This window comes from Silene latifolia, chromosome 8 (assembly GCF_048544455.1).
Source record: "Silene latifolia isolate original U9 population chromosome 8, ASM4854445v1, whole genome shotgun sequence".
In the NCBI taxonomy this organism is placed as follows: Eukaryota; Viridiplantae; Streptophyta; class Magnoliopsida; order Caryophyllales; family Caryophyllaceae; genus Silene; species Silene latifolia.
In genome coordinates this window covers 10,760,412-10,787,784 of record NC_133533.1, presented here as the reverse complement: position 1 = coordinate 10,787,784, position 27,373 = coordinate 10,760,412, and the positions used below count along the sequence as shown (strand labels likewise).

Below are 27,373 nucleotides of genomic sequence, written 5' to 3'. Positions count from 1 at the left end.
AAAATTTTAGATTAAAACTCAAAATTTTTATCTTAATGCTCAAAAACTATACCCCATCTGATGTACTACATCAGATGTATAATCCACTTACTGCTGGTGCTGCTACTCACACATAATATCGAGTATGAAGTTTTTTCTTTTTCTATTTATAATATTCTCACAAATTTTATAATAATTAAATTTAAGTGAGTTGTTGAACATTTAAAAGATAATAATATACTACTCACCCATATCATTTTAAAGGTAGACGTATAAAACCATTAGTAGTACTTGGAGAGTTGGAGGTGAATAACTATACCCCATACGCTCGAAAGTTTTTTTTGTGAAAGTTGGATTCTGTATTCTAAATTTTTATTTTATGAGAGTCCAACACTAAAAAAAACTTAACAAAAAAATAAGAGAGCTCATGTGGAAAATAAACATTATAACAAACCTTCATGAGTCCTGATGCTACATAATTTCTATCTTCTCAGATGATGACAAATAAAGATGAATTACATTAGGACTAGGATGGCTACTGGCTATTTGTATGCACACATATTAGTTTTCGATTAATTGGTGGTTTTTACGCGTTTTAGTTTAGATTCTTTTAACTTTCCCTTCTCCGTTATAGTTTACTTGGGAAAAAAATTAAAGTACATTATTAAAAGAGAATATCGAATTAGATAAGTTCAAAATTGAATATTTAAATTAACTGCTAAAACATAGAAGATAAGGGCATATATAAAAGTATAAAATAAATGTGATAAAGAAATCCCATACATCCAATAAAAGCAAACAAAACAAGGGTCATAAAACAACTTCAAGAACCTAAATCACCTAAATGAAACTCATTATGGAGTTTACTTAACCTACCTCAAAATTTAGCACTAACATTAATTAAAAATACCCCCATATGAAAATATAAAAGATAAACGATTGAAATTCACATCGAGCTTCTTTGTAGACGGAACTGACATTTGTAGTAGTTATTTTATAACTTGATGTTCAACAGTGGTTTAAGAGAGAATATTATAAATGGCCCGTGCATCGCACGGGCATTAAATCTAGTATATATATAAAAGAGGCTTTTTTCAGGCAATTCTAGAGACTCCATTTTTTTAAAAACACGATTTTTATTTTTAATAATAAACTCAGCTGAAGATAATTATTTTTGAGTTAATAAAATAAGAGATATAATAAATTACAAAAAAGATTGAGTTTTATTTTTGAATCCTACCTAAGATACAATACAATTTAAAACCACATATGATAATAACAACACTAAACAAACGTAATTAGTAATTACCTCCATGTCCCATTAGAACATACGATTAGTTGCTTTTGGCTCTTTTTCTTCTTAATTTTTTGTTATCTAATTACCGTATTTACGTACATATTTTGTTTATGGTATTAATGTGTATATTGTTATGCTAATTGTATATTTGCTTATATACGGCCATACAAATATACTGATAATGTAATTTGGTAAACATTTCAGGTTAATATGAAGTTGAGTGCGTATAACACGGTTTTCCAATTCAGCACGGAACAAGTCTTCAGACGATGATTCTATTGGAAAAGGTAAGCATTCAAATTAATTAATCCCCATTATAGCAGCATTCAAACAGAAGTATAAAAGAATTACTAACTCGAAAACAGTTGATTTTATTCAATGTCGGTAATTAACAGATCATAAGCAATGGAGGTTGCTACAGTAACATAGCACAGTATTAAAGAATCAGTGTGGTTGGCATCTCAGAAGATAGAGTAAGAATGATCAAAAACACCAAACAATTTAGGTACGAATGATGCATATAGGGCATTATAATACTACAAGAGTTTGGAATTTTTTTTAGTATCAAAACAATTTGCGATAAAATTGTTCCGGGTGTAAATCCAGAGCAGATGTTTGATACCACTCGTAGCTAGTAGAATGATGTCCTTGCTAGAATCCTTCCTGCGGTCTCCTGAAACGATGAACAAACTGAGGGCTCGGCTTTGGCCGAGCGTACTCACTCCGACGCTCAAGTCAGTAAACTTAGAGAGGTAAGTCGTTGTTACTTGGCTAAGAGTGTATCGTAGAGAGATAAGGAAGATATTACCAGATGAATAGTGGTTATTAGGTCCATTTGTGGATCCTTTCCTCAATGAAGGTTGAGGAGTATTTATAGGCATTCACCTTTTGTCACGTAGTGGCCAAGTGGCCAAGTGGCTCATTAGGTGGAAAGACCGTTTTACCCTCGGCCGATGGACCTGAGGAGGCTAGCCGAGGGTCTTGGATATGAGTACGCGGATATGCGTCCCTTGCAGCTAGTTGTCGCCGAGACCCGGTGTGACAGCCGATGGATTGTGTCGGCTAGGGCCATCTAAGTCGTTGACTTTGCTATGGATACCCTTGACCTTGCTCGATATGTTGACTTGGTCGGCAGTGGTGCGAATATGCCCCATCAATTTGCCCCCAGCGTAGTCTATGCCGTGGCATGGGCTCCGATGTATGTTGAGCGTATATTCTGCGCAAGTATTTTGCAAAAAATTTTGCGTCGGCTTCTTCTGATGCATCGGCTTGATCATTCGTAGGCCTACTATATCCCCCCTCCATATGGATGCGTAAAGGGTATCCGATGTGGAAAGAATGATGATGCCGGCCGAGACCAGGGCTGTGAGTGCCGGTTATTTCTGATTGCCCCCGGCCGGTGCTTCATGGCTTGGTCGATCGTGTGGCCGGCGGAGAGCGGGAACTTAGGAATTTTCTGAGGGAGATGAACAGGCGGAGAGATGTGAATGGGCGTGTTGAATACGCTTGGTAACTGTAGTATTGATTGACATTCCATGGTTGCATGTCTGACACGTGTTTGCTCGCTGGTTGGTTGACGCTTCATGGGCTGTGCCCTGATTGGTCCTTCTTCATGGGCTTTTTCCTATAAATAGGGCAGTTATTCCGTGATTTTGGCCATTACTTTCATTTCCTCAAATTTTCGAAAATTTTCTCCCAAAATCTTCATCTCTCTAAACTTTCAGGGGCTTTCTTTTCTTCAAATTCTCGATCTTCGATCCGGCGAGTGTTTTTCTCTGAGGTAAACAAACAAATTTTCTTGGTAGGTTGTGTTTAGGCTTGCCCTTATGGGGACGGCCGTCGTCTGTATTCTTCTCTTACAAAGTTTATCCTTTCGGCCTCTGGCTTGGCCGAGGCATTGATCTACCACCTTTGTTTGTCCTTTTGCGTTTATTAATTGAGTGCCTTCGTTTTTGCCCTTGGTATGGCCGAGGCGGTTTGAATGCACATCTCAACTGAGTAACGTCTTTTATGTACTGACCGATGCGTCCTTGTCGCCTTCGGCCAATTGCCAAGGTAACGGGGTTATGGCTCGGCAGCAATTCTTCTAGCGTACCGGTCATTGTGTCCCCGTCGCTCTCGGCCAATTGCCAAGGTAACGGGGTTATGGCTCGGCAGCAATTCTTCTAGCGCATCGGTCATTGTGTCCCCGTCGCTCTCGGCCAATTGCCAAGGTATCGGGGTTATGGCTCGGCAGCAATTCTTCTAGCGTACCGGTCATTGTGTCCCCGTCGCTCTCGGCCAATTGCCAAGGTAACGGGGTTATGGCTCGGCAGCAATTCTTCTAGCGTACCGGTCATTGTGTCCCCGTCGCTCTCGGCCAATTGCCAAGGTAACGGGGTTATGGCTCGGCAGAATTCTTCTAGCGTCGGTCATTGTGTCCCCGTCGCTCTCGGCCAATGCCAAGGTAACGGGGTTATGGCTCGGCAAAGAATTCTTCTAGCGTGCCGGTCATTGTGTCCCCGTCGCTCTCGGCCAATTGCCAAGGTAACGGGGTTATGGCTCGGCGAGAATTCTTCTAGCGTACCGGTCATTGTGTCCCCGTCGCTCTCGGCCAATTGCCAAGGTAACGGGGTTATGGCTCGCGACAATTCTTCTAGCGTACCGGTCATTGTGTCCCCGTCGCTCTCGGCCAATTGCCAAGGTAACGGGGTTATGGCTCGGCAGCAATTCTTCTAGCGTACCGGTCATTGTGTCCCCGTCGCTCTCGGCCAATTGCCAAGGTAACGGGGTTATGGCTCGGCAGCAATTCTTCTAGCGTACCGGTCATTGTGTCCCCGTCGCTCTCGGCCAATTGCCAAGGTAACGGGGTTATGGCTCGGCAGCAATTCTTCTAGCGTGCCGGTCATTGTGTCCCCGTCGCTCTCGGCCAATTGCCAAGGTAACGGGGTTATGGCTCGGCAGCAATTCTTCTATTTGGGTGGCAAACTACGGAGGGGACAAGCAGTTGGATGTTTGCTGTTTGTCTTCTTCCCTGATGATCACGGCGCTGACCGTGGCCGAGGTAACTGCTATGTAAAGGTATAGCGTCTCCCCTAGCATCGGCCTGGACAGGGTCGGGAGGGTCTGAAGATGAGCTTTTAGTTGTTTGAAAGCTGTGCTCTGTTCTTCCCCCCAGCTGAAGTCTTTATTCCCTTTTAACACTTTGAAGAATGGGGTGCTCTTGTCGGGGATCGAGAGATGAAACGGCGAGAGCCGCCATTCTCCCGGTCAGTACCATAACCTCTTTTCGGTTCCTTGGTTCCGGCAGTTTTAAGATTGCTTGGATTTTATCTGGGTTGGCATCAATGCCTCTGGCACTGACGAGTACACCGAGGAATTTACCTGCTCGGACACCGAAGTTGCACTTCATTGGGTTAAGCTTCATCCTGTACTTCCTTAGTGAACTGAATGTTTCCCGTAAGTCGGCCAAGTGCTCGCTGTCGGACTTGCTTTTCACAATAGCGTCGTCGACGTAAGCCTCGATGTTTCGCCCTTTTTGACTTTGGAAAACTTTGTCCACCAGTCCGGTGTACGTTACAGACCGCGTTTTCAAACCAAACGGCATCATTTTGTACATGTATGTGCCGTTCGCGGTAATGAACGCGCATTTAGGCATGTCCTCCTCATCCATGAATACCTGGTGATATCCCGAGAAGGCGTCTAGCGAGCTCGGATGGTGTAGCCTGCCGTGGCGTCGATTAAGCTATCTATCCGAGGCAAAGGGTAACAATCCTTGGGGCATGCTTTATTAAGGTTGGTAAAATCTACGCACATTCTCCATGCCCCCGATGACTTCTTTACCATTACGACGTTGGCTAACCACTCAGGGTAAGTACAAGGCGTGATGAAGCCCGCTTCTAGTAATTTATCTACCTCGGCCTTGATGGCGTCATCTTTCTCGGTGAGAGGAGTTTCTCATCCTTTGCTTGACAGGGCGAGCGGTGGGGAGCACGTTTAGCTTGTGGATGATTACCTCCCGGCTCACGCCTGGCATCTCGGCCGCTGAGTAGGCGAAGACGTCTTTGTTCTCCCTCAGCAGATCTAGGAGAGCGGCTCTGAATTTTGGTTCCAGGTCGACGCCGATAGTCACGGTGCGGCCTGGATCAATCTCTACCTCCTCGGTCTCCGCTCCCTCTACCATGCCGACGGTGGTATCAATGGGTTTGCCATCCTGTCGCAAGGATGGGCTTTTCCCCTTTTCTGATTTCTTCGCCGTTTTGAAGGATTGCAGGTCGCACCCTCTGGCGGATGCCTGGATATTTACCACCTCGTCGTTCTCGTTCTTCGAGGTGAGTTTATGCGCTTCCCCCCGGTCCGAGACATACATCAATGTCAGAGCTCGGATGGACATCACGGCGTCAGCCGCACTCAGGGTGTCTCGGCCTATGAGGACGTTGTAGGCGGATGAGCCGTCAATGACCACGAATTCCGACATAACGTTCTTGGCTGCACCTCGCTCTCCGAACATCACTGGCAGTCTGATTGACCCCAGGGGTACCATGCCGGCCCCGAGAAGCCGATACAATGGGTGGTGCGGGGGTCAAGTCTTCAACCTTCAGACCGAGGCTAAGAAAGCATTCTCCGTACATAATATTTGTGTAAGCGCCTGTGTCAATTAGGCACCTCTTCACCAAGTGGTTGGCTATGTCTAGGTGGACTGTGAGTGGGTCGCTGTGAGGAGCGACGACTCCTTCGTAGTCCTTCTTTCCGATGGTCATATCGGGGATGTTGGAAGCGGGGGTTGCTAAGTTGGGCACAAAATTGATGGCCTGATATAGCTCATTCAGGTGCCGCTTGTACCCACGAGTGGACTCGCCGTTCACGTTGCCCCCGATGACGACATTAATTACTCCTTTCCGTTCTAAAACGGGTTTCCTATTCGATCCGCCGGCATCCGTTCTTCGGCCTCCGGCGATATATCTGCCTAGGCTCCCCTTTCGGATCAGTTCCTCAATGGCATCTTTCAGATGTCGACAATCGTTTGTTAAGTGGCCGGTGGAGCCGTGGTACGCGCAATATTGGCTGGTGTCGCCGTCGCCCCTTGGCTTAGGGGGCCTTTCCCACTTCTGACCTTCGCTCCTGCTCAGGGCGAAGACTTCTGCGGCGGATACAACCAGGGGGGTGTGATCATTGTACTGCTTTCGGTAGTATGGTGCTGAACTCCCCCCGGCGCCCGTCAAGTTCTGTTTCCTGGTGGGTTTATCGGACCGTGACCTATTGTCGCCACGGTGCCTTTCTTCCGGGCTGTCCTCCCGGCGGCTTTTCTTTTCTGAGGGCTCAGTCTCGCTGGGGCCTACCCAGGTTTTGTGGTAGTCTTCTACTTTGATGGCCTGATCGGTCATTTTCCTGACGGCACTCAGCCCCAAACCTCCGTGTTTGATGAGCTCGTCTTTTAAGTTTCCCTTCGGGAGGCCTTTCATCAGTGCGAAAGCCGCTAGTTCGGGGTTGATCTCCCGAATCTGTTGAACCTTGCCGTCGAACCTCTTCACGTAGCTTCGTAGAGACTCGCCCTCCTCCTGTTTGATAGTCAGGAGGTCCGACGTCTCCACGACCGTCCTTTTGTTGCAAGAATACTGGGCTAAGAAGGCGTCCTTTAGGTCGGCGAAACAATATATCGAGCCGTCGGGGAGCCCCTTGTACCAACTCTGAGCCATCCCATGCAGAGTCGTTGGGAAGACCCGGCACCAGACTTCATCGGGCTGCTCCCATACCGACATGTGAGACTCAAAGGCCTCGGCGTGGTCGGTTGGGTCACTATCTCCTTTGTATGAGAGCGCCGGCAACTTCAGCTTGGGTGGCACGGCGATGTCTAGGACATAGTCGCTTAGGGGCTGCTTGACCACGTGTCGGATGACACGCGGCGACCGACTCCTCGCATTTCTCGTCCGGCTCCTCTCCTCGTAGCGAGAAGGACTCCTTCTTTGATTTGGACCTCCTCTCCGACTCTCATGAGTCGGACTTCCACCGTTCCCCCTGGTGTGCCTCGTCGGTGTTGCGGCGACGCTGTCCCCTCTCGAGTGCGAGATGGACTTATGTTTACCACGACCACCTTGGGCTCCTCCGGCGTCTTGATATGGTCTGCTTCTCCCAGTGCTCCGTTCAAGTTTCTTGGAGTCACGCTCTGGGCCCTGTTCTCCTGGACGGCTTCTGCCGCTTGTGTTGGCGTACCTGTGTGAGCTGGTGTACTCCCAATCAGGTCTAGGAGTGTCTTCAGTTTCGCTATGTCAACCACCTGTCCCATGATGGTGACCTGGTTGATGGGCGGCGGTGTGTCCGGTAATGTCGGCATTCCGAATTCCGGTTGGATTATTCCGCCGGTGGAGGTTTGCACTACTCCAGAATGGTGAAATGTATCATCTTGGTGTAGCTCGGTTTCGTCGGTCACGACTACTTGTTGCTTTGACATCTTAGCTTTTGGGGTGGGTTTTTCTTGTGTTTTTGTTTTTGTTGTTTTGGGAATGAATGTGACTAGCTTTTAGTGTCAAATTCCCACAGACGGCGCCAATTGTTCCGGGTGTAAATCCAGAGCAGATGTTTGATACCACTCGTAGCTAGTAGAATGATGTCCTTGCTAGAATCCTTCCTGCGGTCTCCTGAAACGATGAACAAACTGAGGGCTCGGCTTTGGCCGAGCGTACTCACTCCGACGCTCAAGTCAGTAAACTTAGAGAGGTAAGTCGTTGTTACTTGGCTAAGAGTGTATCGTAGAGAGATAAGGAAGATATTACCAGATGAATAGTGGTTATTAGGTCCATTTGTGGATCCTTTCCTCAATGAAGGTTGAGGAGTATTTATAGGCATTCACCTTTTGTCACGTAGTGGCCAAGTGGCCAAGTGGCTCATTAGGTGGAAAGACCGTTTTACCCTCGGCCGATGGACCTGAGGAGGCTAGCCGAGGGTCTTGGATATGAGTACGCGGATATGCGTCCCCGGGCAGCTAGTTGTCCGCCGAGACCCGGTGACAGGCCGATGGATTGTGTCGGCTAGGCTGTCTAAGTCGTTGACTTTGCTATGGATACCCTTGACCTTGCTCGATATGTTGACTTGGTCAGTGGTGCAGAATATGCCCCATCAAAAATAATGTCCCTAACTCAACTCTATAAACGAAATTTAAATTCCGGATTTTTACATACATATTAACGTATATATGCTTTTTCAAAGTTTATTATTTTTATCACTTTCGTTGGTTATTACCAATAGGGCTAATGTTTCATGTTATTTTATGTTTATTATTGTTGCTTTCATCACTTAGTTGTTGATTATGTTTTTGGCTAATAAACCGATCGATAAAGGGTAGATTAATGCATGTATATATTAGAACTTCACTTGTGTAATCTTGTGTAGTATAATGATGTAGATAAAGTTTCTTCTGCGTACACATGAATGATTTGGTGTCGTCGTTCTTTATACTAAATCTGTTTTTTGTATGCCAATAGTAGATAAGAGGGAATAAACACCAAGGAAATAAGGACGGGGATGCACCGGTATCATTGTCGTCGTTCTTTATACTAACGGAGTAGTAATGCATATTTTCACTAGAATTCTAGAGGAAACAAATTACATGTGACGAGAGTATAATTGAAATTCATTATTTTACAACTTTATTGAATCAACAAACCTTATTGCCTAGAAAAATAAGTATTTATCTCTGTGCAAATATCTTTCCACCATGGGAAAAACTAATTGTGAAATCTTATCAAATAACTCATCTTTCCTAAACATGGTCCTATTTTCGATTTTTATCTAAAGAAATTTGCATATACATACAATATTTGGATGAATTCCAACTAATGCACTCCTTTCAGGGATAAAAATATTAATCTATAACAAGTGGGGTAGTTTTTGGTGTAGGTATGGATAATGTTCGAACAGGTAGAATAATTTAACAACGTTTTTTTGTTAAGACGTTAGCAATATATAGTGCAACTATTTTTAGTCATATCAAATTTTAGTACCATATAGTGTGTAACTATTTTTAGTCATAACAAATTTTAGTACCCGTGCAACGCACGGGCACAAAATCTAGTATTTTTCTAATTTACAAGAATTTCAAAATAATGTTGACATATTACTTCCTAGACAATTCAAATTCTTATATGCATTCAGATTCAGATGACTCCTTGATAAGCGACAATCTTACGTATGTAGATTTAGTAAAATTGACTTAACTCGTATATAACGGCCTGAACCTAGCCCACACCCGAATCGACCCGACTTTATTAAACCAGATCCGAATGTTTATAATCGCATAATGATCGTTATTCCTAAATAATTTGATCAAAACTCACTCGAAAATGACCCAGCCGACGCAGCCCGAATTCTTACAACTCCGAAACGCTTAAACCCGAATTGACCTCCCGAACATGACCCAATTGACCCGTTCACCGAGTTTGCTCTAATTAAACTTACTTTAAAACATAATAGGGGGCAAATCTTGCTACTAATCCCGCCCAAAACATTTGAAATATTCCTATAATCGAGTATAAACCTATCTAACTTCACCCTTACCGTTCCCAAATTAAACCTTGGAAATATTTGCACATTATCATCCTTAGTAAAGTTATCGGCGCACAAATGGCGGAAAAAGGAGAAAATAACTGGCCAGCAATAGGAATCGATCTCGGAACGACTTACTCATGTGTAGGCATATGGCAACCGGAGCGAGATCGAGTTGAGATCATCACCAACGACTTAGGAAACCGCACGACGCCATCTTGGGTTGCATTCAACCAACACGAACGGCTTATCGGTGAAGCCGCCAAAAATCAAGTTGCCGTTAATGCCTCCAATACCATCTTTGGTTTGTTCTCTATGATGGTTGATCTTCTTTACTTTTTATTGATTTTATTAAGTGATGATCTTTTAGGTGAAATGTTACCTTTGATTGAATTTCGATTGAATGTTTATAAAGTCATTGAATTGAAAGATTCTTTATTTTTGTTTATGTTTAGATATTTAAGTCACAGAATGATTGATAGGCGGCGCATTAGGAAGAAGAAATATCCGTAGATCAGTCTGCCTTTGTCCGAATCATTTGTTTATCTTGATTAAAATAGCTCTCTCAAAGAATAAAAAGGTAAACAAATGATAAAGACGGAAGGAGTACAAGCCTAATGTACTGTCTAATTGTTTTTGGAGGCGGAGGGAGTTTTGGGGGTGGGCGGTGGGTGGGTTTGGTGCAGCAGGGGTTGAATTATCCGCGACAAGATTTACGTTTCTTGAATCCTCGAATTAAACAACCCCTAAAAGACGAACAGTAATCCTAATTGTAACTTTGATTGTATAATACAGTATACGAGTATATTTCAGAAAGACTGGTATTGTTTTCGACCCAATTGATTTTGTAGACTGCTGAACTAAGTATTTATAATTACTGAATTTATATACAGATGCAAAGAGGCTTATAGGCAAGAAATTCAGTGACACAAGTGTACAGAATGATATGAAGCTCTGGCCATTCAAAGTGATTCCCACTCCTGATTCCGATTATGGAAAGAATCCTTTGATTGTGGTCACTTACAAAGGTGAAGAGAAGCAATTCTCTCCTGAGGAAATCTCATCGATGTTACTTTCCAAGATGAAGGAGATAGCCGAGGCGTATCTTGGTTCTGAAGTAAAACATGCAGTTGTCACTGTCCCTGCCTACTTCAACAATGCTCAACGTCAAGCGACTAAAGATGCGGGCACCATTGCAAGGCTTAATGTCTTGCGCATCATTAACGAGCCCACAGCAGCCGCCATAGCTTATGGCCTTGACAAGAAGGTTAAGTCAGGTGATATTACCACAAAAAACGTGTTGGTTTTCGATCTTGGTGGTGGGACTTTTGATGTTTCTTTGGTCATCATTGGAAAGGATGCTTTTGAAGTAAAAGCTGTCAGTGGAGATACCCATCTCGGTGGGCGAGACTTCGACAACAGAATGGTTACTCACTTTGCTGCTGAATTTCAAAGGAAATATGATAAAGACATGAGTGGAAATCCGAGAGCTATTAGTAGGCTAAGAGCTGCCTGTGAAAAGGCTAAGCGACTGCTTTCTTCGACTGTTGAGACAGTTATTGATATCGATTGCCTTTTTGATGGACTTGATTTCTCTTCCACTATAACTCGTGCTCGTTTTGAAAAGATGAACATGGACCTATTTTCAGACTGTATTACCCCTGTCCAGACTTGTTTAAGCGATGCTAAGATGGAAAAGAGCGATGTTCATGAGGTCGTTCTCGTGGGTGGGTCAACCCGGATACCTAAAGTTCAAAAATTGTTAAAAGTGTTTTTTGAGGGAAAGGAACTTTGCAAAAGCATTAACCCAGATGAAGCTATTGCCTATGGTGCTGCTTTTCACGCGGCTGCATTGGCTGGTATGAGTATCGGTAAAAGTTCAGTTGTTGTTGATGTGACTCCGCTATCTATCGGGGTTCATACCTATCCCGATAAGTTTGAAGTTGTAGTTCCTCGAAACACAAGCTTGCCTACAAACATAGTGAAAGGAGGCTTCTCAACTCCGTATGACAACGTAGAATATGTTGATATCTCTGTTTATGAAGGTGAGGAACCAATTGCTAAAGACAACAACTTCTTGGGAACATTTCGCTTGTACAACATTCCACCAGCTCCGAAAGGAGTTCCAAAGATTGATATCTGCTTCGACATTGATGCTGATGGCATCCTCACTGTGTCTGCCCAACTTCAAGGATCGGACAACAAAGAGCAAATCACTATTACCCATCACAGTGGGCGCTTATGTAAGAAAGAAATCGAAAAGATGAAGTCCGATGCTAAGACTTACAAAGACGAAGAAAAACAGCGCATAATGGCGTCCAAGGCAAAAAATAGGTTGGAGAGTTATGTGCTGGAGTTGAAGGGGAGATTGAGAAGGTGTGGAATGAAGATAGGGAGAAAGGAGAAGAGGAAGCTCGGGGATGTTATCGAGCAGGCGACTCAATGGCTAGAGTGGAATCACTTGTTGTTTGATGTGACAAAGATCGAGGACAAAATGAAGGAGGTTGAGAGCACCTGCCAGCCTATTTTCGAGAATATGCATCAATACGATGCTGATGGCAATACTGACACAAAAATCGAGATTGTGGAGCTTGATTAAACAACACAATGGTGATGGCAATACTTACACAATGAACTTGTTTTGAGATCCTGGGAAGCCTTGAAGTCATTTTAATGACTAGCATGTTTTTGAACCTTTCAGTCAGCCCTTCACTTATGCGTTATTGTTTTGATATGGTTGGTATTGTACGTATTCTCGGATCTTTAGTTAGTTTTGTAAAGGCGGAGTTGGGACAACTCAAACGGTCTAGCCGGACGATTGTATTTGCATTTTTGCATAAGCGGTAATCGTTGTTTTTGGCCAGGCGGTTTCACTCCTGTCCCTAAGAAACAGAGTTCTTATCATGTCTATTAAGCAAATGAATTGTTTTTATTTTATTTTATTATATTTGATTGCTTATCTATTATAGGTGGAATTCTCAAAGAGACTACATCTGAACTAGGGTTGTAACAATGAAAGTTCAACTTACAAGATTAACCACGTCTTACTAAAGTACAGAAGATGATCAAAAACTCGTACGAACTACCAACCGATGGCATAACAACATTGACCGACCATTTAATCAAAAACTTACCGGACCTGGACGTTGCTAAATTTAAAGAACAAATTAAAGATCAATCAAGCTCTAATATCTCAATCTTAGGGCATGTTCTAGCATCACCGGTACCGGTACGCAACTTTTTCAAAACAGGTTCCCAAATATTCTTCAGTCCTTCAACTTTTTCCTCGAAAATTCGTGCTTCACCCAACATATAGTTCCAGTCGAGCCACACCTCTGTCTGCTCAATGGCATCACCTACCTTTCTCTTGTCCCTGATATCAATCTTTGCCCCACTTCCACTAACATTCTTCTTAATCTCATACACATAATTCTCTAACTTAGACTTAGCCACGACCGCCTCTCTGAATGCCTCGTCCTGAGCCTTGTACTTTTCAGTCTCCTTCACCATCCTATCAATTTCCTCCTTCGACAACCTTGCGCTGTGATTAGTTATGGTGATCTGATTTTTGTTCTTAGTGTCTAAATCCTCAGCAGAAACGGTCAGAATACCATCTGCATCAATCTCGAAAAAAATGTCCAACTGAGGAACACCCTTTGGTGCTGGAGGAATACCCTCCAACACAAACCCCCCTAGATAGTGGTTTTCGTTAGCAATGGATCTTTCTCCCTCAAACACCCGAAATAAAGCTGAACTTTGGTTGTCAAGCACTGTTACGGTTCTTGCATTCATCTTTGTAGGTATAGTTGTGTTCCGAGGGACCATAACTTTCATTTTACCAGAGTCAAGCTCAATGCCAAGAGAAAGAGGAGTAACATCAACAAGAACATGATTTTTATTGCCCATAATGCCAGCTAATGACGCTGCATGAGATGCGGCGCCATATGCAACAGCCTCATCTGGATTAATACCTCTGCAAAGCTCCTTTCCATTAAAGAAGCCTTGCAGCAAATGTTGAACCATTGGGATTCGAGTAGAACCCCCAACAAGGACAACTTCGCTCACCTCCCATTTCTCAATTTTTGCGTTTTTCAGACACTTTTCAACAGGGTCGAGACAATTCTGGAACAAATCCATATTCAGCTTCTCAAACCTTGCACGAGTTATAGTTGACGAAAAATCTATTCCACCAAAAAGAGAATCGATGGCAATAGATGTCTCGGGAGTCGATGACAGGTTTCTCTTGGCCCTCTCACAAGCAGCTCGCAACCTCCCGACAGCCCTGGGATCGTTACTCATGTTCTTACCATGCTTCCTTTCAAATTCCGCCATAAAGTGGCTCACGATTCGTTTATCAAAATCTCCTCCGCCAAGGTGGGTGTCACCACCGACTGCTTTGACTTCAAACGCATCTCTCCCAAGAGCCACTAAGGAGACATCAAATGTTCCACCACCGAGATCAAAAATCAAAACATTTTTGGTTCCAACATCAAAACCAGTAAGCTTTTTGTCAAGACCATAGGCTATGGCAGCTGCTGTCGGCTCATTAATAATGCGCAGGGCATTCAGCCCGGCAATGGTGCAGGCATCTTTAGTAGCTTGGCGTTGCGCATTATTGAAGTAGGCCGGTACAGTGACAACGGCATTCTTGACTTCTGTACCAAGGTATGTTTCTGCAATGTCCTTCATTTTCACGAGGATCATAGAGGAAATCTCTTCAGGAGAGAAATGCTTCTCCTCGTCCTTGTGATTAACCACGATCATAGGTTTCTTTGTGTTGTCGGTATTATGAGACTTATTGTATTTATGATAATGAATGATACATTATGAGTTAGCTTTACAGGGTATATATAGTGATAGACAAGAGCTAATTAGGGTTAGTAGGTGGAGCCTTTTTACACAAGAAATATATACTTTCTCTAATTACAGTGTGAATGAATTATGTAGATTGATTGACTTGATGTTGTTGCCTTGTTTGCAGGATTTCTGAAGATTGAGAGTATATGCTTGGAATATTGTTAATACGCCCCCTCAAGATGGACGTCGGAGGGAGAAGGCCAATCTTGTCTCGTAGTTCTTGGAATCGAATTTTGTGAAGGGGCTTGGTGAGAGCATCAGCTAATTGATCTTTGCCGGCAATGTGTTGGATCCGAATGTGACTAAGCTGGAGTTGTTCTTTGACGAAGTGAAAGGAGAGTGCCATATGTTTCATTCTTGAGTGGAAAACTGGGTTTTTTGCATACAGTGTTGCTGACATATTGTCACAATAGATTGCCGGAGGTTTGGTGGTGGAAATGTTGAGTTCAGTGAGCAAGTTGCGAAGCCATAACGTTTCTGTGGTTACAGCAGCGAGGGCTCGAAATTCTGCTTCGGTTGTGGACAGAGCTAGTCCACGTTGCTTCTTTGATGACCAAGAGATGGGGTTACGGCCAAGATAGATAATATATCCGGTGGTGGAGATGTAGTTGTCTTTATCACCTGCAAAATCTGCATCACAGAACGCATGAAGGCATAGGGGGGAGTTACGATATAGTTGAAGGCCATGGTTCTGTGTACCTTGAAGGTAACGAAGGAGTCGTTTTAGTGCTGTCCAATGTGTGGTGGTAGGATGATGGAGAAATTGAGCTAGACGATTGACAGTGAAGGCAATATCGGGTCGAGTGAGGGAAAGATATTGTAAGCTCCCAACAATAGCACGATAGTCGTGGTGGTCATGTATTGGTTTATTGTCTTCACGAATAAGTTGAGTGTCAGTAGCTACGGGTGTGGTGTTTGGTTTAGCATCCGACATTTTGTATTTTACAAGTAAATCATGTATATATTTTGATTGGTTTAGGTGGAGCCCAAGGTTGTTAGGTGTGACCTCAATGCCTAGGAAATACGATAGAGGTCCGAGATCCTTGAGCGAGAATCGTGTAGCTAGATTGGTAATAAATTGTTGTAACTGATGATGGTTTGGACCAGTAATTATAATGTCATCAACATAGACGAGCATATAAATGCAAGTAGTTTTAGTGTGTAAAAGAAAAAGTGATGAATCAGAAATTGATTGTTTGAAACCATATTGGATAAGGTGGGTTTTTAGCTCAGTGTACCAAGCTCGAGGGGCTTGTTTTAAGCCGTAAATAGCCTTGTTTAGTTTGCAAACGAAATCAGGTTTGGCGGTGTCAACGAAGCCTTGAGGTTGAGCCATGTATACGTCATCAGTTAACGTTCCTTGGAGGAAAGCATTGTTAACGTCAAGCTGACGTAATGGCCAAGCTTTGGTGACAACGAGAGAGAGTATTAGGCGAACTGTGGTGGGTTTTACAACTGGGCTAAAGGTTTCAGTAAAGTCTATCCCGGGGCGTTGATGAAAGCCTTTAGCAACTAAGCGAGCTTTGTGTTGCTTAAGTGTGCCATCGGGATTATATTTAATTCTATAGACCCATTTGCAGCCGATTACATTTTGAGAAGGGTGACGAGGGACTAATGTCCAGGTTTTATTTTTCTCAAGAGCTTGAAATTCATCTTGCATAGCATTACGCCAATGAGGAAGAACAAGAGCTTGTTTGACCGTATTGGGTAGAGAGGTGGTAGTGGTAGAGTGATGTGCCAGGTTTGCATATTTAGGATTGGGTTTACGGATGTTGTGATCAAGTCGCGTAACAACAGTTCTCCTAGACAAAGGGGTAGGTTGTACCGTAGTATTTGGAGTTGGGTCGTTGGGCGTGGTAGAAGGCGTAGGGTCAGAGGAGTTGGAGCTGGGCGAGATAGTAGCAGAGGAGTCAGTGGTAGTGGGAGTGGCATTATTGGTGGTAGAGGTAGGTTGGGTAGTGTGGTCACGGCGAGTGTAAGTAGAGGTGATAGGGTGGCGAGATTGGATGGCGGGTTGTGGATTGGGAGGAAGAGGAGTGGAGGCTGGGTTTGGAAGAATGGGAAGGACAAGATGACACCATTCATCGGGGTTAATATTGGTGGAAGGTGATGGTGTGGTTTGAAGTAAGCGATGATAGGCAAATTCGTCCTCAATGAACTTGACATGGCGTGAGGTATATAAGCGATTTGTTTTTGGGTCGAGACAGTGAAATGCACTTTGAGTGGAGGAATATCCAACAAAAATACAGGGAGTGGAGCGATAATCAAGTTTGTGTTTTGTATATGGTCGTAGCCATGGGTAACATAAACAACCGAAATTGTGTAATTTTTTGTAGTCGGGTTGTATATTGTGCATTTTGAAATATGGTGTATGACCATTTAGTGATTTAGTAGGGAGTCGGTTAATGAGATATGTTGCCGTACTAAAGGCAAATGGCCAAAATTTGGTGGGTAAGTTGGCATGAGATAGGAGAGCGAGCCCGGTTTCAACAATATGACGGTGTCTTCGTTCAGCATATCCATTGTGTTCAGGAGTATGAGGTGGAGAAGTGAAGTGACTTATACCGTTGTCGAGTAACGATGGGTTTAATTTTTGAAATTCTCCGCCATTGTCAGAGAAAAATTGTCGAATAGGTCGTTGGAAATATTTTTCCACTAGTGCTTTAAATCTAAGAAATACTTGTGTGGTTTCAGATTTTTGTTTTAGTGGAAATAGCCATATATATTTGCTATAGTGGTCGACAAATATTACATAGTACTTGTAATTTTCACGCGATAGGATGGGACTTGTCCATAGGTCGGAATAAATTAAATCGAGTGGTGCTGTGGTTTTAAATGTTGAATTCGCAAATGGTAGTTTCTTGCTTTTGCTAATATGACATGACTCGCAAAAGGAAAATTCTGAAATCGGAAAAGGTGCATTTTTATTAATGAGTTTCATTACATCAAAAGTAGGATGGCCTAATTTGTGATGCCATGAAAGAGGAGTTGAGCATTTTTGTGCCGGATTTGCGCTTGGTTGGACTGAGCTCAACTCGTAAATTCCATTATTAGCCTTGCCCTGGAGGAGTATTGCACCCGTCGAAATTGCCTTTACAATAAAATAAGATGAAGAAAAAATAACATAAGCGTCGTTATCTTGACAGAGTTGAGAAATAGATAAAATATTGCGAGAAATTCGTGGTACATGTAAAACGTTATTTAACTTAATTGAAGAGAAAGGTAATCGAAAAGAACCTATATTGGCAATATCAAGTGCGGAACCGTCTCCGATAATCAGGTTGTCAGGACCAAGGTAAGGTGAATGGAGAGCGAGAGTATCCAAATCATGAGTGACATGATGGCTTGCCCCACTGTCAAGTAGGTAATTCGGGTTGGGGGCAGGGTTGCCGTGGGTTGCAGGGTTGCCGTGAGTGGCAGAATGGGCCTGGGGTGGGTTGTTGTGGTTGCGAGTGGGTGGTTCAGGAAAAGCGATATTCGGAAAAAGCTTTCGAAAATAAGGGCAGTTGGAAATTACATGGCCTGTTTGGCGGCACCACTGACAGCGTCCCTTAAAGGGTCGAGGGTTGGTGTTGGTGGCCGAGGATGAGGGGACAGTGGGTTGTTGGAATTGTGGTGTCGGGTTGACAGCGTGGGGTTGGTATTGGCGGTTGTTGTGACTACGGTAATTGTTGTTGTGGCGATAGGAAGGGTTTGCAGTGGGTTGAAAAATGTCAGTGGGTGTGGGTGTTTGTTGTTTGAGAAGCAGTTCGTGATGAAGCAATTTTTCATGTAGTGCTTCAAAATAAATTGGGTTGTCACGGGCACGGACCGTATCCATGACTGGTTTGTAGAGGTTGTAATCGAGTCCTTTGAGGACTTTTGAGACGATGTCCTCCGGGTCAAGGGTTTTGCCTAATAAGGCTAGTTGGTCTATGCATGATTTAATTGCATTCATATAATCAGCTATGGACTGATCTGTGGTTTTTACGATCGAATCGAGCCGATCTTTAAGTTGGAGGATATGTGCTCTAAACGGATTGGCATATGTGTGTGCCAAAATGTCCCAAGCTTCCTTGGACGTGGTTGCCCGTACAATGAGTGCTTGGATGGTCGAACTCAGAGTACCCATAAGGGCCCCTAAAATTAGACCATCTTGTTTCAGCCAAGATAGGTAGGCGGGGTTGGGTTTATCGAGGTTGTCATCACCATTAATGGTGGGTGGTGGTGACGGGTTTGATCCGTCAAGAAAGCCGAAAAGGCTGTAACCAAAAAGAATGTTCATGAGTTGGAACCTCCATGAAACATAGTTGAGTGGGTTCAACTTAACACAGTGGTTAAGGTTGAGTGAAACGAGTGGTTTTGTGTTGTCATGGGGGTTGGGAATGGTGGTTTCAGAGGTCGACATGAGGGTAGAGGGTGTGCTTACAGTGAGTGCGGAAATTGCGGAGCGTTTGAAGGTTGCTAGGCGTGGTGACAGAGGGTTTGTGGATCTCTTATGACTTCTTGATACCATATGAGACTTATTGTATTTATGATAATGAATGATACATTATGAGTTAGCTTTACAGGGTATATATATAGTGATAGACAAGAGCTAATTAGGGTTAGTAGGTGGAGCCTTTTTACACAAGAAATATATACTTTCTCTAATTACAGTGTGAATGAATTATGTAGATTGATTGACTTGATGTTGTTGCCTTGTTTGCAGGATTTCTGAAGATTGAGAGTATATGCTTGGAATATTGTTAATAGGTATCAGATTGAGCAATGACTTTAAACGGCCAAAGTTTCATATCATCTTGCACCACTTGATCGTTGAATTGTCTGCCTATAAGCCTCTTTGCATCTGGCGTAAAAATTGGCAAATCATTCAAGGTTTGAACCACATTTCTAAATCATATAATCTCCAAATTAAACTTCATAAAATATGCTCGTAAATTTGATAAAATCCATGTTAGAGAATAGAGACTCAAGTTACTTCAGCAATTCCAGAAAAGTTCGTAGCATAATTAAGCGGCAGTAACATAAATACAAGCTTCCCATACATGATAGACACATCCAGCAGCCTAATTTGATTTGAGGTAGTAATATTCAAATTTTCACTAGTAAGAAAATGAGTTGGCATTCTTTCCATTTATAATTTTTACTGTCATTGATCATCTCTTTCACCTTACGAATAATTTTTCATACTAAATATGTCCAATAATTATACTAACCTCTATTACATGGCATTCTTTCCATTTATCCAATATTTGTGATAAAAATTTTGAAAATCGAAAAAGCATAAAGAAATGAAGAGAGTTTAAGTTATGATATAGGATTATAGGTTAAGCATAAAAAATTTCATCACGGGTAATCCGTAGTCAAAATTGAAATCTTGAACTCAAATGATTACACAACAATAAAAGTAGATTATATATGTATGTACTACCACCAGTTGTATAGTTCCTAAGCATTATAATAAAATTTTTGAGTTGTTGAGTTCATCCACTTAGACATTAAGCTCAAAAAATTAAAATAAAACTCAAAAACATTACATATAAGTTTTAATTAAAGAGTGACAAAAATGGAGTCTGTGACATATTTCGTTTACCAATTCACCAAATAATCATACCACGGTCTCACAAGTCACAAGTCACAACATAGTATACAAAATGATGTCCGCCTTATTAAATTAAGTCCCTTAACGAGATCTATAGACTATAGAAGCCTACTTAATCAATTAAAAAAGGTCACAAACATCGGCATGCATATAATAATACTTTTATAAGACGGTTTTACACAAATTTATCGTGAAACGGGATATTTTAGTTACTCCTTTCAGTGGCAGACAGGGGCGGATCTATTGCAAGGGCTGTCTGGGCTTGAGCCCAACCCATGAAAAAAGAAAAAATTCACTAAGTTAGAATGCTAAGTTAAGTGTTGGGCTTGGATGCTCCTATAGGTGTTGGGCTTTCTTTTTCACTAAACACAAGTGTAGAGAGTTGACGAAAACAAATGCATGCTTCTTATAATTAACATCATGTTTGATTGTTTGGCAACCCAAACAATAGCCACAATTTGCATCCTTTAAGCTTCGAGTTTGGTCTGTAATCCTTCTTTCGAAATTAATCTCCTTAACAATCAATCTAATCATATTCATGTTAAGAATAAAACCGATCATGTGCTATCCGATATAAATAGATATGACAATATTTTATCATTCCTTATCCTTCTAATTTCTTTCTTATCTATCTATTTGATCTATTTCTTATTTAAGACGGATAGGTCCGTGTGAAGGTGGCTCGTTTGGTTTAAGTCGAAAGTAAATGTATTTGTGTTGTAAATGGGAGTTGTGAAGGTGGTACAAATGATTGGATATAATAAATTATCTTTATTTATCTTTGATTAAAAACAATCATAATAAGTTGATGTGGAGTATTTTTTATAGGGTGTTCATTAGACACACAAGTATGTATTCTCTACCAATAAGTGAAAGTGAAAGTGAAAGTGAAAGTGTGAAACCGTCTTATTTAAATAACCGAGGACAATTTAATAAATAAATCAGTTGGTCTTCCTTAAGACGTTCATATAAGTCTAAGTGTAAAATTGATAAAATATCACCATAAACTATCACAATTTAATAAATAAATCAGTAGCCACTTTTCTTGCCGTAACGGAGTATAAATTTAGAGATTCATATTGAGTACTTTACTTACTTTAGTGCCAAGTTATGTTGCACATTTTGCCTTTGATCTGTTCCATATTTTAGTTACCGACATTACGAAAAATTTGTATAAAGAGACGATTTTAAAACACAAGTGTTTTTATTGATGGACTCGCCCCTGTACATGCTTGATTGCTTGTACTAGAATGGCTAGGGATGGGATTCATGGGAGTGCTGGTGCTTAGAGGATAAGATAATTGTTATATCTTGTTCGACATTTCATACATATCAAGAGCACTAACAGGGGCCTGTTTTCAAACTACTAAAAAATAGGTCATTAGCTACGGATATTTTGCTAGGGACTGATAATCCGTCCCAAACATTTATTTGCTAGGGAGTACGGACTAATCTATATTCCATTTGCTACGGACTTTGGACCATCCATAGCCACAAAATTTCCTATGCCCATGTCAATTTTTTCACATGGCGGGAATGGTTGTTACTGATTTGTTACGGAATTTTTTTGCTATGGAAATTCTGTAGGAAATCCGTAGCAAGTTTAAGCCCACTGAACTTCAAATTCCTGGATCCGCCCCTGGTGGCAGATCACTATTAGGATTGTGTTTAGATCCGTTTTCTAACTATATTAGTGTAAAATCGCCTTACATAAGACTGCCTCTTCTAATCAAAAATATTGAAAACCACATTTCCCTCATACAAAACGTGTAACAAGATCAGCAAGTTTACAAAAAGAAGGGTGAGTAGAATGCTAACCAAATCAGTAAAAAAAATACCTCAAACATTCATGGATAAAAATAAGAAATACGGAGTATTCAATCCGTCTCCATCACTTGTTTAGTTGTTTACCTTTTCTATTATTTATAAGGCGTATTTTAATCAAAGATAAACAAATGATTACTAGAACGGAGTGAAAAAAATAAAAAAAAAAAGCGGTGAGTTTGGGTGAAAGCGACACAGGACGGCGTCGTACGGTTACCCATGTCGTTGGTGATTATCTCAACACGATCATGCTGCCATACTGCGACACATGAGTACGTGGTTCCGAGATCGATTCCTATTGCTGGCCATTTTTCTGCTGATTTTCCTGCCATTTTTGTGTTAGAGAGATGAGTGTAAAAGAAAAGGAAATTTATGGAGAAATGAAAAAAAGGGTTTTGATGAGAGACATATATCAAAAATCAGTCACTTGATAGTTTTAGCCATTTTCGAGTCATGTGCCTCTCCCATCAATATCATAATTCATAGCCACTAGCCACACCACTACATACTGTTTACTGTTTACATGTATTTGTGTGCTATTTTATCCATCGTCAATAAGTCTATTTTAAAACGGATATGTCCGTCTTAAGTTAAAATGGGTTAATAATAAGTATTCACTCCGTACCAGATCAAAGATAACACTTATTATAAACAGACGTACCACACCAAAGATAATATTTCTTATTTGGCCCACAATATTACCATGTTATCCTTATACCCATTTGATATTTACACAAAATGTCATTACATACCCCACCTACCAACCTACAATTAAACCCACAATTACATACCCTACCTATTTTTTCCCTCTTTACCCTTACTTTTTCCACTTTTTCTTAAATACTCCATTTTTCCCTACGTTACCTTTGGCGTGGTACGGAGGGAGTATTACATTTGTATGGATAAAATAAAAACGGAAAATTCACGTGGTACCCTCAAACTTTGCCATTTTGCACGTGGTACCCAACTTTTTAAGTTTGTGTACATGATACCCTATATGTTTGATTTTCATGCACAACATGCCCTTTTTGTCGCTAGAAAAAAATTCAATTACGCATAACTCCGAGACCGGAATTCAGAATCGGCCAATTTTTTTTTCTAAAATGATTATCTCGTCATAACCTACGATTTGAGAAAAAAAAAATTGTCGAATGATATTTTATGGGGTTTTTTTAAACGGAAATCTTAAATCAACCATATTTTCGATGATAAGCTTCTGAATGACCATTTTCGTTTTATCAATTTATAGATCTCGAGGAGATAATCAATTTGAAAAAAAAAAATTAGTCAATTCCGATTTTTGGTTTATGATTTATACTCAATTGAAAATTTTAACAACGATAAAAATGGCGTGTTGTGCTTGAAAATCAAATCTCAAGGATATTATGTGCACAAACTTAAAAAGTTGGGTACCACATACAAAATGGCAAAATTAAAGGGTACCACGTGAATTTTCCGAAATAAAAATGAAATGTATAGGGAATATCAATATGTTTGTCTTATTTATTTATTTTTTTGGTTCAACGAAGCGCGCACTTAGTCGCATTACAATAGGGGGAGGGGGAATCGAACCTGAGACCTATTGTCCAGGATACCTCCGTCTTAACCACTAGACTAAGACATCTTCGGTATATGTTTGTCTTATTTATGCAAATGGATGGTATGTAATAACAAATATAAAGTGATTATTTTATAATAAACAGTCTTTTTCTTATGTGAACATAATAGTTATTTTAAAAATAAAGTCACTTTATTATAACAATAAAAAATGGTAACTTGTTATTATAAAATGTGCACTTTATTTACCGCGAAAGTAGTAAATTAACCCCTTAACTTATTCTAATCGTGAGATTCAACCCTTTAAGTTTAAATTGGGGCGATTAGGCTCCTTAACTTTTAAAAAGAAAAGTAAATTATGCCCCATATCAAAATCTCATGAGAAATTCATTTTCTCATACTGTAAAAATCGAAATTAGTTACTCCCTCCTATTCTAGATAACTCTCCCCTTTAGAGGGGGGGGGGTGGGCACTAGATTTATGGAAGGGAGTATGCAGACGGCTAAATTACCGAGGTCTACTTGTGATTCTATTGATAGGAAAACAAGAAGGTTCCTTTGGGGTGGAAATGAAGAGAAAAAGAAAGTTCATTTAATATCCTGGGATGCAATTCAAAAACCGAAGGACAAAGGGGGATTAGGAATAAGATCGTCCCGACAATCAAATGCCGCTTTCCTTACCAAGTTAGGATGGCGTGTTCTCTCCGAACCTCACTCGCTATGGGCTCGAGTTCTACGCGCAAAATATTGTAATGGCAGGTGCGACGTAGATATGTTTCAGCCCAAACCGAACATGTCTAACGTGTGGGCCGGTATCACGTCTCAAGCAAAGATTATAAATAGGGGAAGCACGGTGGCCGTGGGCAACGGGCGTAAAACGCTTTTCTGGGATCACTCTTGGGTAGACCAAGGCTGCTTATCGGATAGGGCTATATCAACTATTCCCGACTCAATCATCGGAGCTACAGTGAGCGACATGTGGGATGAAGCCACGGGATGGAGATGGGACGAATTCTCAAATTATCTTGCTCAAACGGATTTATTAAAAATAGCAGCCTATTCTCTATCTCCGGAACCAGACATGGAGGATTCTTTGTACTGGAACGCGTCATCAAATGGTAAATTCTCGATTAAATCCGCTTTCGCTCTTATTAAAACATATGATGAACCGCCTGAACCGAATCCAATCCAGTGGCATGTTATATGGAAATTACCGGTTCAGCAAAGAGTACGAATGTTTATATGGCTTGCTTCACATGGCCGTCTCTTGACTAACTATAATAGGGTCAGGCGAGGTATGCATGACGACCCCATCTGCCCACGGTGCAATGAGGAGGACGAAACCATTGACCACCTCCTTCGGTTCTGTCCTTTCTCAATTGAACTTTGGGACCTCATTGGTGATTGTGCGAGGTCAGAGTCGTTTTATACCATGTCCTTTAACAGTTGGATGTCCAAGAATGCATCTAACGCTATACCTCTCGCCTCTGAAAATTGGTCATTGAAATTTGCTATCACTTGTTGGTGGATATGGCGTTGGCGAAATAATCTCGCTTTTGGGAGAGCTAGTGAAAATCCGGTCGACCCAATTCGATTTTTGAATATCCAATTCGAAACAACAAAGTCTGCCTTCGACCCATTCTCAATCCTTATCCCAATACCAGGCACAGTACATGAAGAGCGGTTCATTCGTTGGAACGCACCCCCACATGGCTGGATTCTATTGAATACGGATGGTGCGTCGAAAGGGAATCCGGGTCCGGCAGGTTGTGGCGGAATATTCAGAGACGAGTCGGGAAATTTCATCAATGCTTATATGTTCTCAGGCGGTTTTTGCTCTTCCATGAGGGCAGAAATGATGGCTCTGGTTGTTGGTCTTGAACGAGCGAAACAACTCGGGTTTCGCAATGTGCTCGTCCACATGGACAACTCATCGTGTGTGGACTTCATTCATCATCGTAAGTTGCTAAGTAATAGCCTTCGACCCTTGGTGCAACGCTGCATTAATCTTATAAACATGGAGCATTGGACAGTTAAGGTAGAACATGTTTTTCGGGAAGCTAATCATGCAGCGGACTGGATGGCTAACTCTGGAATTAATTCGGCTTTGACGACAACCTTTTTTGACACCCCTCCAGATGGTGTCCGTACGATTCTTAGAGAAGATGTTCTCGGGGTAGCTATTCCCCGATTAGTTGCTATTTAATTACGGTTTTTGTATGGGGCTACGCCCCTCTTTAGCACCAAAAAAAAAAAAAAAAAAAACTACAATTAAACCCACAATTACATACCCTACCTATTTTTTCCCTCTTTACCCTTACTTTTTCCACTTTTTTTTAAATACTCCATTTTTCCCTACGTTACCTTTGGCGTGGTACGGAGGGAGTATTACATTTGTATGGATAAAATAAAAACGGAAAATTCACGTGGTACCCTCAAACTTTGCCATTTTGCACGTGGTACCCAACTTTTTAAGTTTGTGTACATGATACCCTATATGTTTGATTTTCATGCACAACATGCCCTTTTTGTCGCTAGAAAAAAATTCAATTACGCATAACTCCGAGACCGGAATTCAGAATCGGCCAATTTTTTTTTTCTAAAATGATTATCTCGTCATAACCTACGATTTGAGAAAAAAAAATTGTCGAATGATATTTTATGGGGTTTTTTTAAACGGAAATCTTAAATCAACCATATTTTCGATGATAAACTTCCGAATGACCATTTTCGTTTTTTCAATTTATAGATCTCGAGGAGATAATCAATTTGAAAAAAAAAATTAGTCAATTCCGATTTTTGGTTTATGATTTATACTCAATTGAAAATTTTAACAACGATAAAAATGGCGTGTTGTGCTTGAAAATCAAATCTCAAGGATATTATGTGCACAAACTTAAAAAGTTGGGTACCACATACAAAATGGCAAAATTAAAGGGTACCACGTGAATTTTCCGAAATAAAAATGAAATGTATAGGGAATATCAATATGTTTGTCTTATTTATTTATTTTTTTGGTTCAACGAAGCGCGCACTTAGTCGCATTACAATAGGGGGAGGGGGAATCGAACCTGAGACCTATTGTCCAGGATACCTCCGTCTTAACCACTAGACTAAGACATCTTCGGTATATGTTTGTCTTATTTATGCAAATGGATGGTATGTAATAACAAATATAAAGTGATTATTTTATAATAAACAGTCTTTTTCTTATGTGAACATAATAGTTATTTTAAAAATAAAGTCACTTTATTATAACAATAAAAAATGGTAACTTGTTATTATAAAATGTGCACTTTATTTACCGCGAAAGTAGTAAATTAACCCCTTAACTTATTCTAATCGTGAGATTCAACCCTTTAAGTTTAAATTGGGGCGATTAGGCTCCTTAACTTTTAAAAAGAAAAGTAAATTATGCCCCATATCAAAATCTCATGAGAAATTCATTTTCTCATACTGTAAAAATCGAAATTAGTTACTCCCTCCTATTCTAGATAACTCTCCCCTTTGGAGAGGGGGGGGGGGGAGTGGGCACTAGATTTATGGAAGGGAGTATTATATTGTAAAGTATGTGTGTGGGGGTAGGAGATTGGAGAGAGGGTATTATGAATTAGATTGTTAATTGAGAAATTAAGAAACTAATTACTCCCTCCCTTTTTTACCCAGATTTCAGTTTCCCTCCCTTTTCATACACTTAGCTGCTGATGCATTGTTTCCATCACAGTTTTGAAACACAGACGATGAAGCGTAAAATTAAAA

At 41.2% G+C, this 27,373-nt stretch overlaps 2 protein-coding genes across 2 annotated transcripts; one reads left to right on the top strand and one right to left on the bottom strand.

The window, feature by feature from the left end:
• Window positions 1-9,762: 9,762 nt before the first annotated feature.
• On the top strand, window positions 9,763-12,639 carry LOC141594104 (heat shock 70 kDa protein 18-like). Its single transcript, XM_074414298.1, has 2 exons — window positions 9,763-10,097; window positions 10,687-12,639. Exons 1-2 carry the CDS (start codon window positions 9,872-9,874, stop codon window positions 12,390-12,392), a joined length of 1,932 nt encoding a protein of 643 aa, XP_074270399.1. The 5' UTR covers window positions 9,763-9,871; the 3' UTR covers window positions 12,393-12,639.
• Window positions 12,640-12,894: 255 nt separating this feature from the next.
• Window positions 12,895-22,427, bottom strand: LOC141594102 (heat shock 70 kDa protein 18-like). Its single transcript, XM_074414297.1, has 3 exons — window positions 22,188-22,427; window positions 19,399-19,522; window positions 12,895-14,587 (listed from the first exon to the last, which is right to left on the bottom strand). The coding sequence occupies exons 1-3, from the start codon at window positions 22,388-22,390 to the stop codon at window positions 12,968-12,970; spliced, it is 1,947 nt and encodes a 648-aa protein (XP_074270398.1). The 5' UTR covers window positions 22,391-22,427; the 3' UTR covers window positions 12,895-12,967.
• Window positions 22,428-27,373: the final 4,946 nt, after the last annotated feature.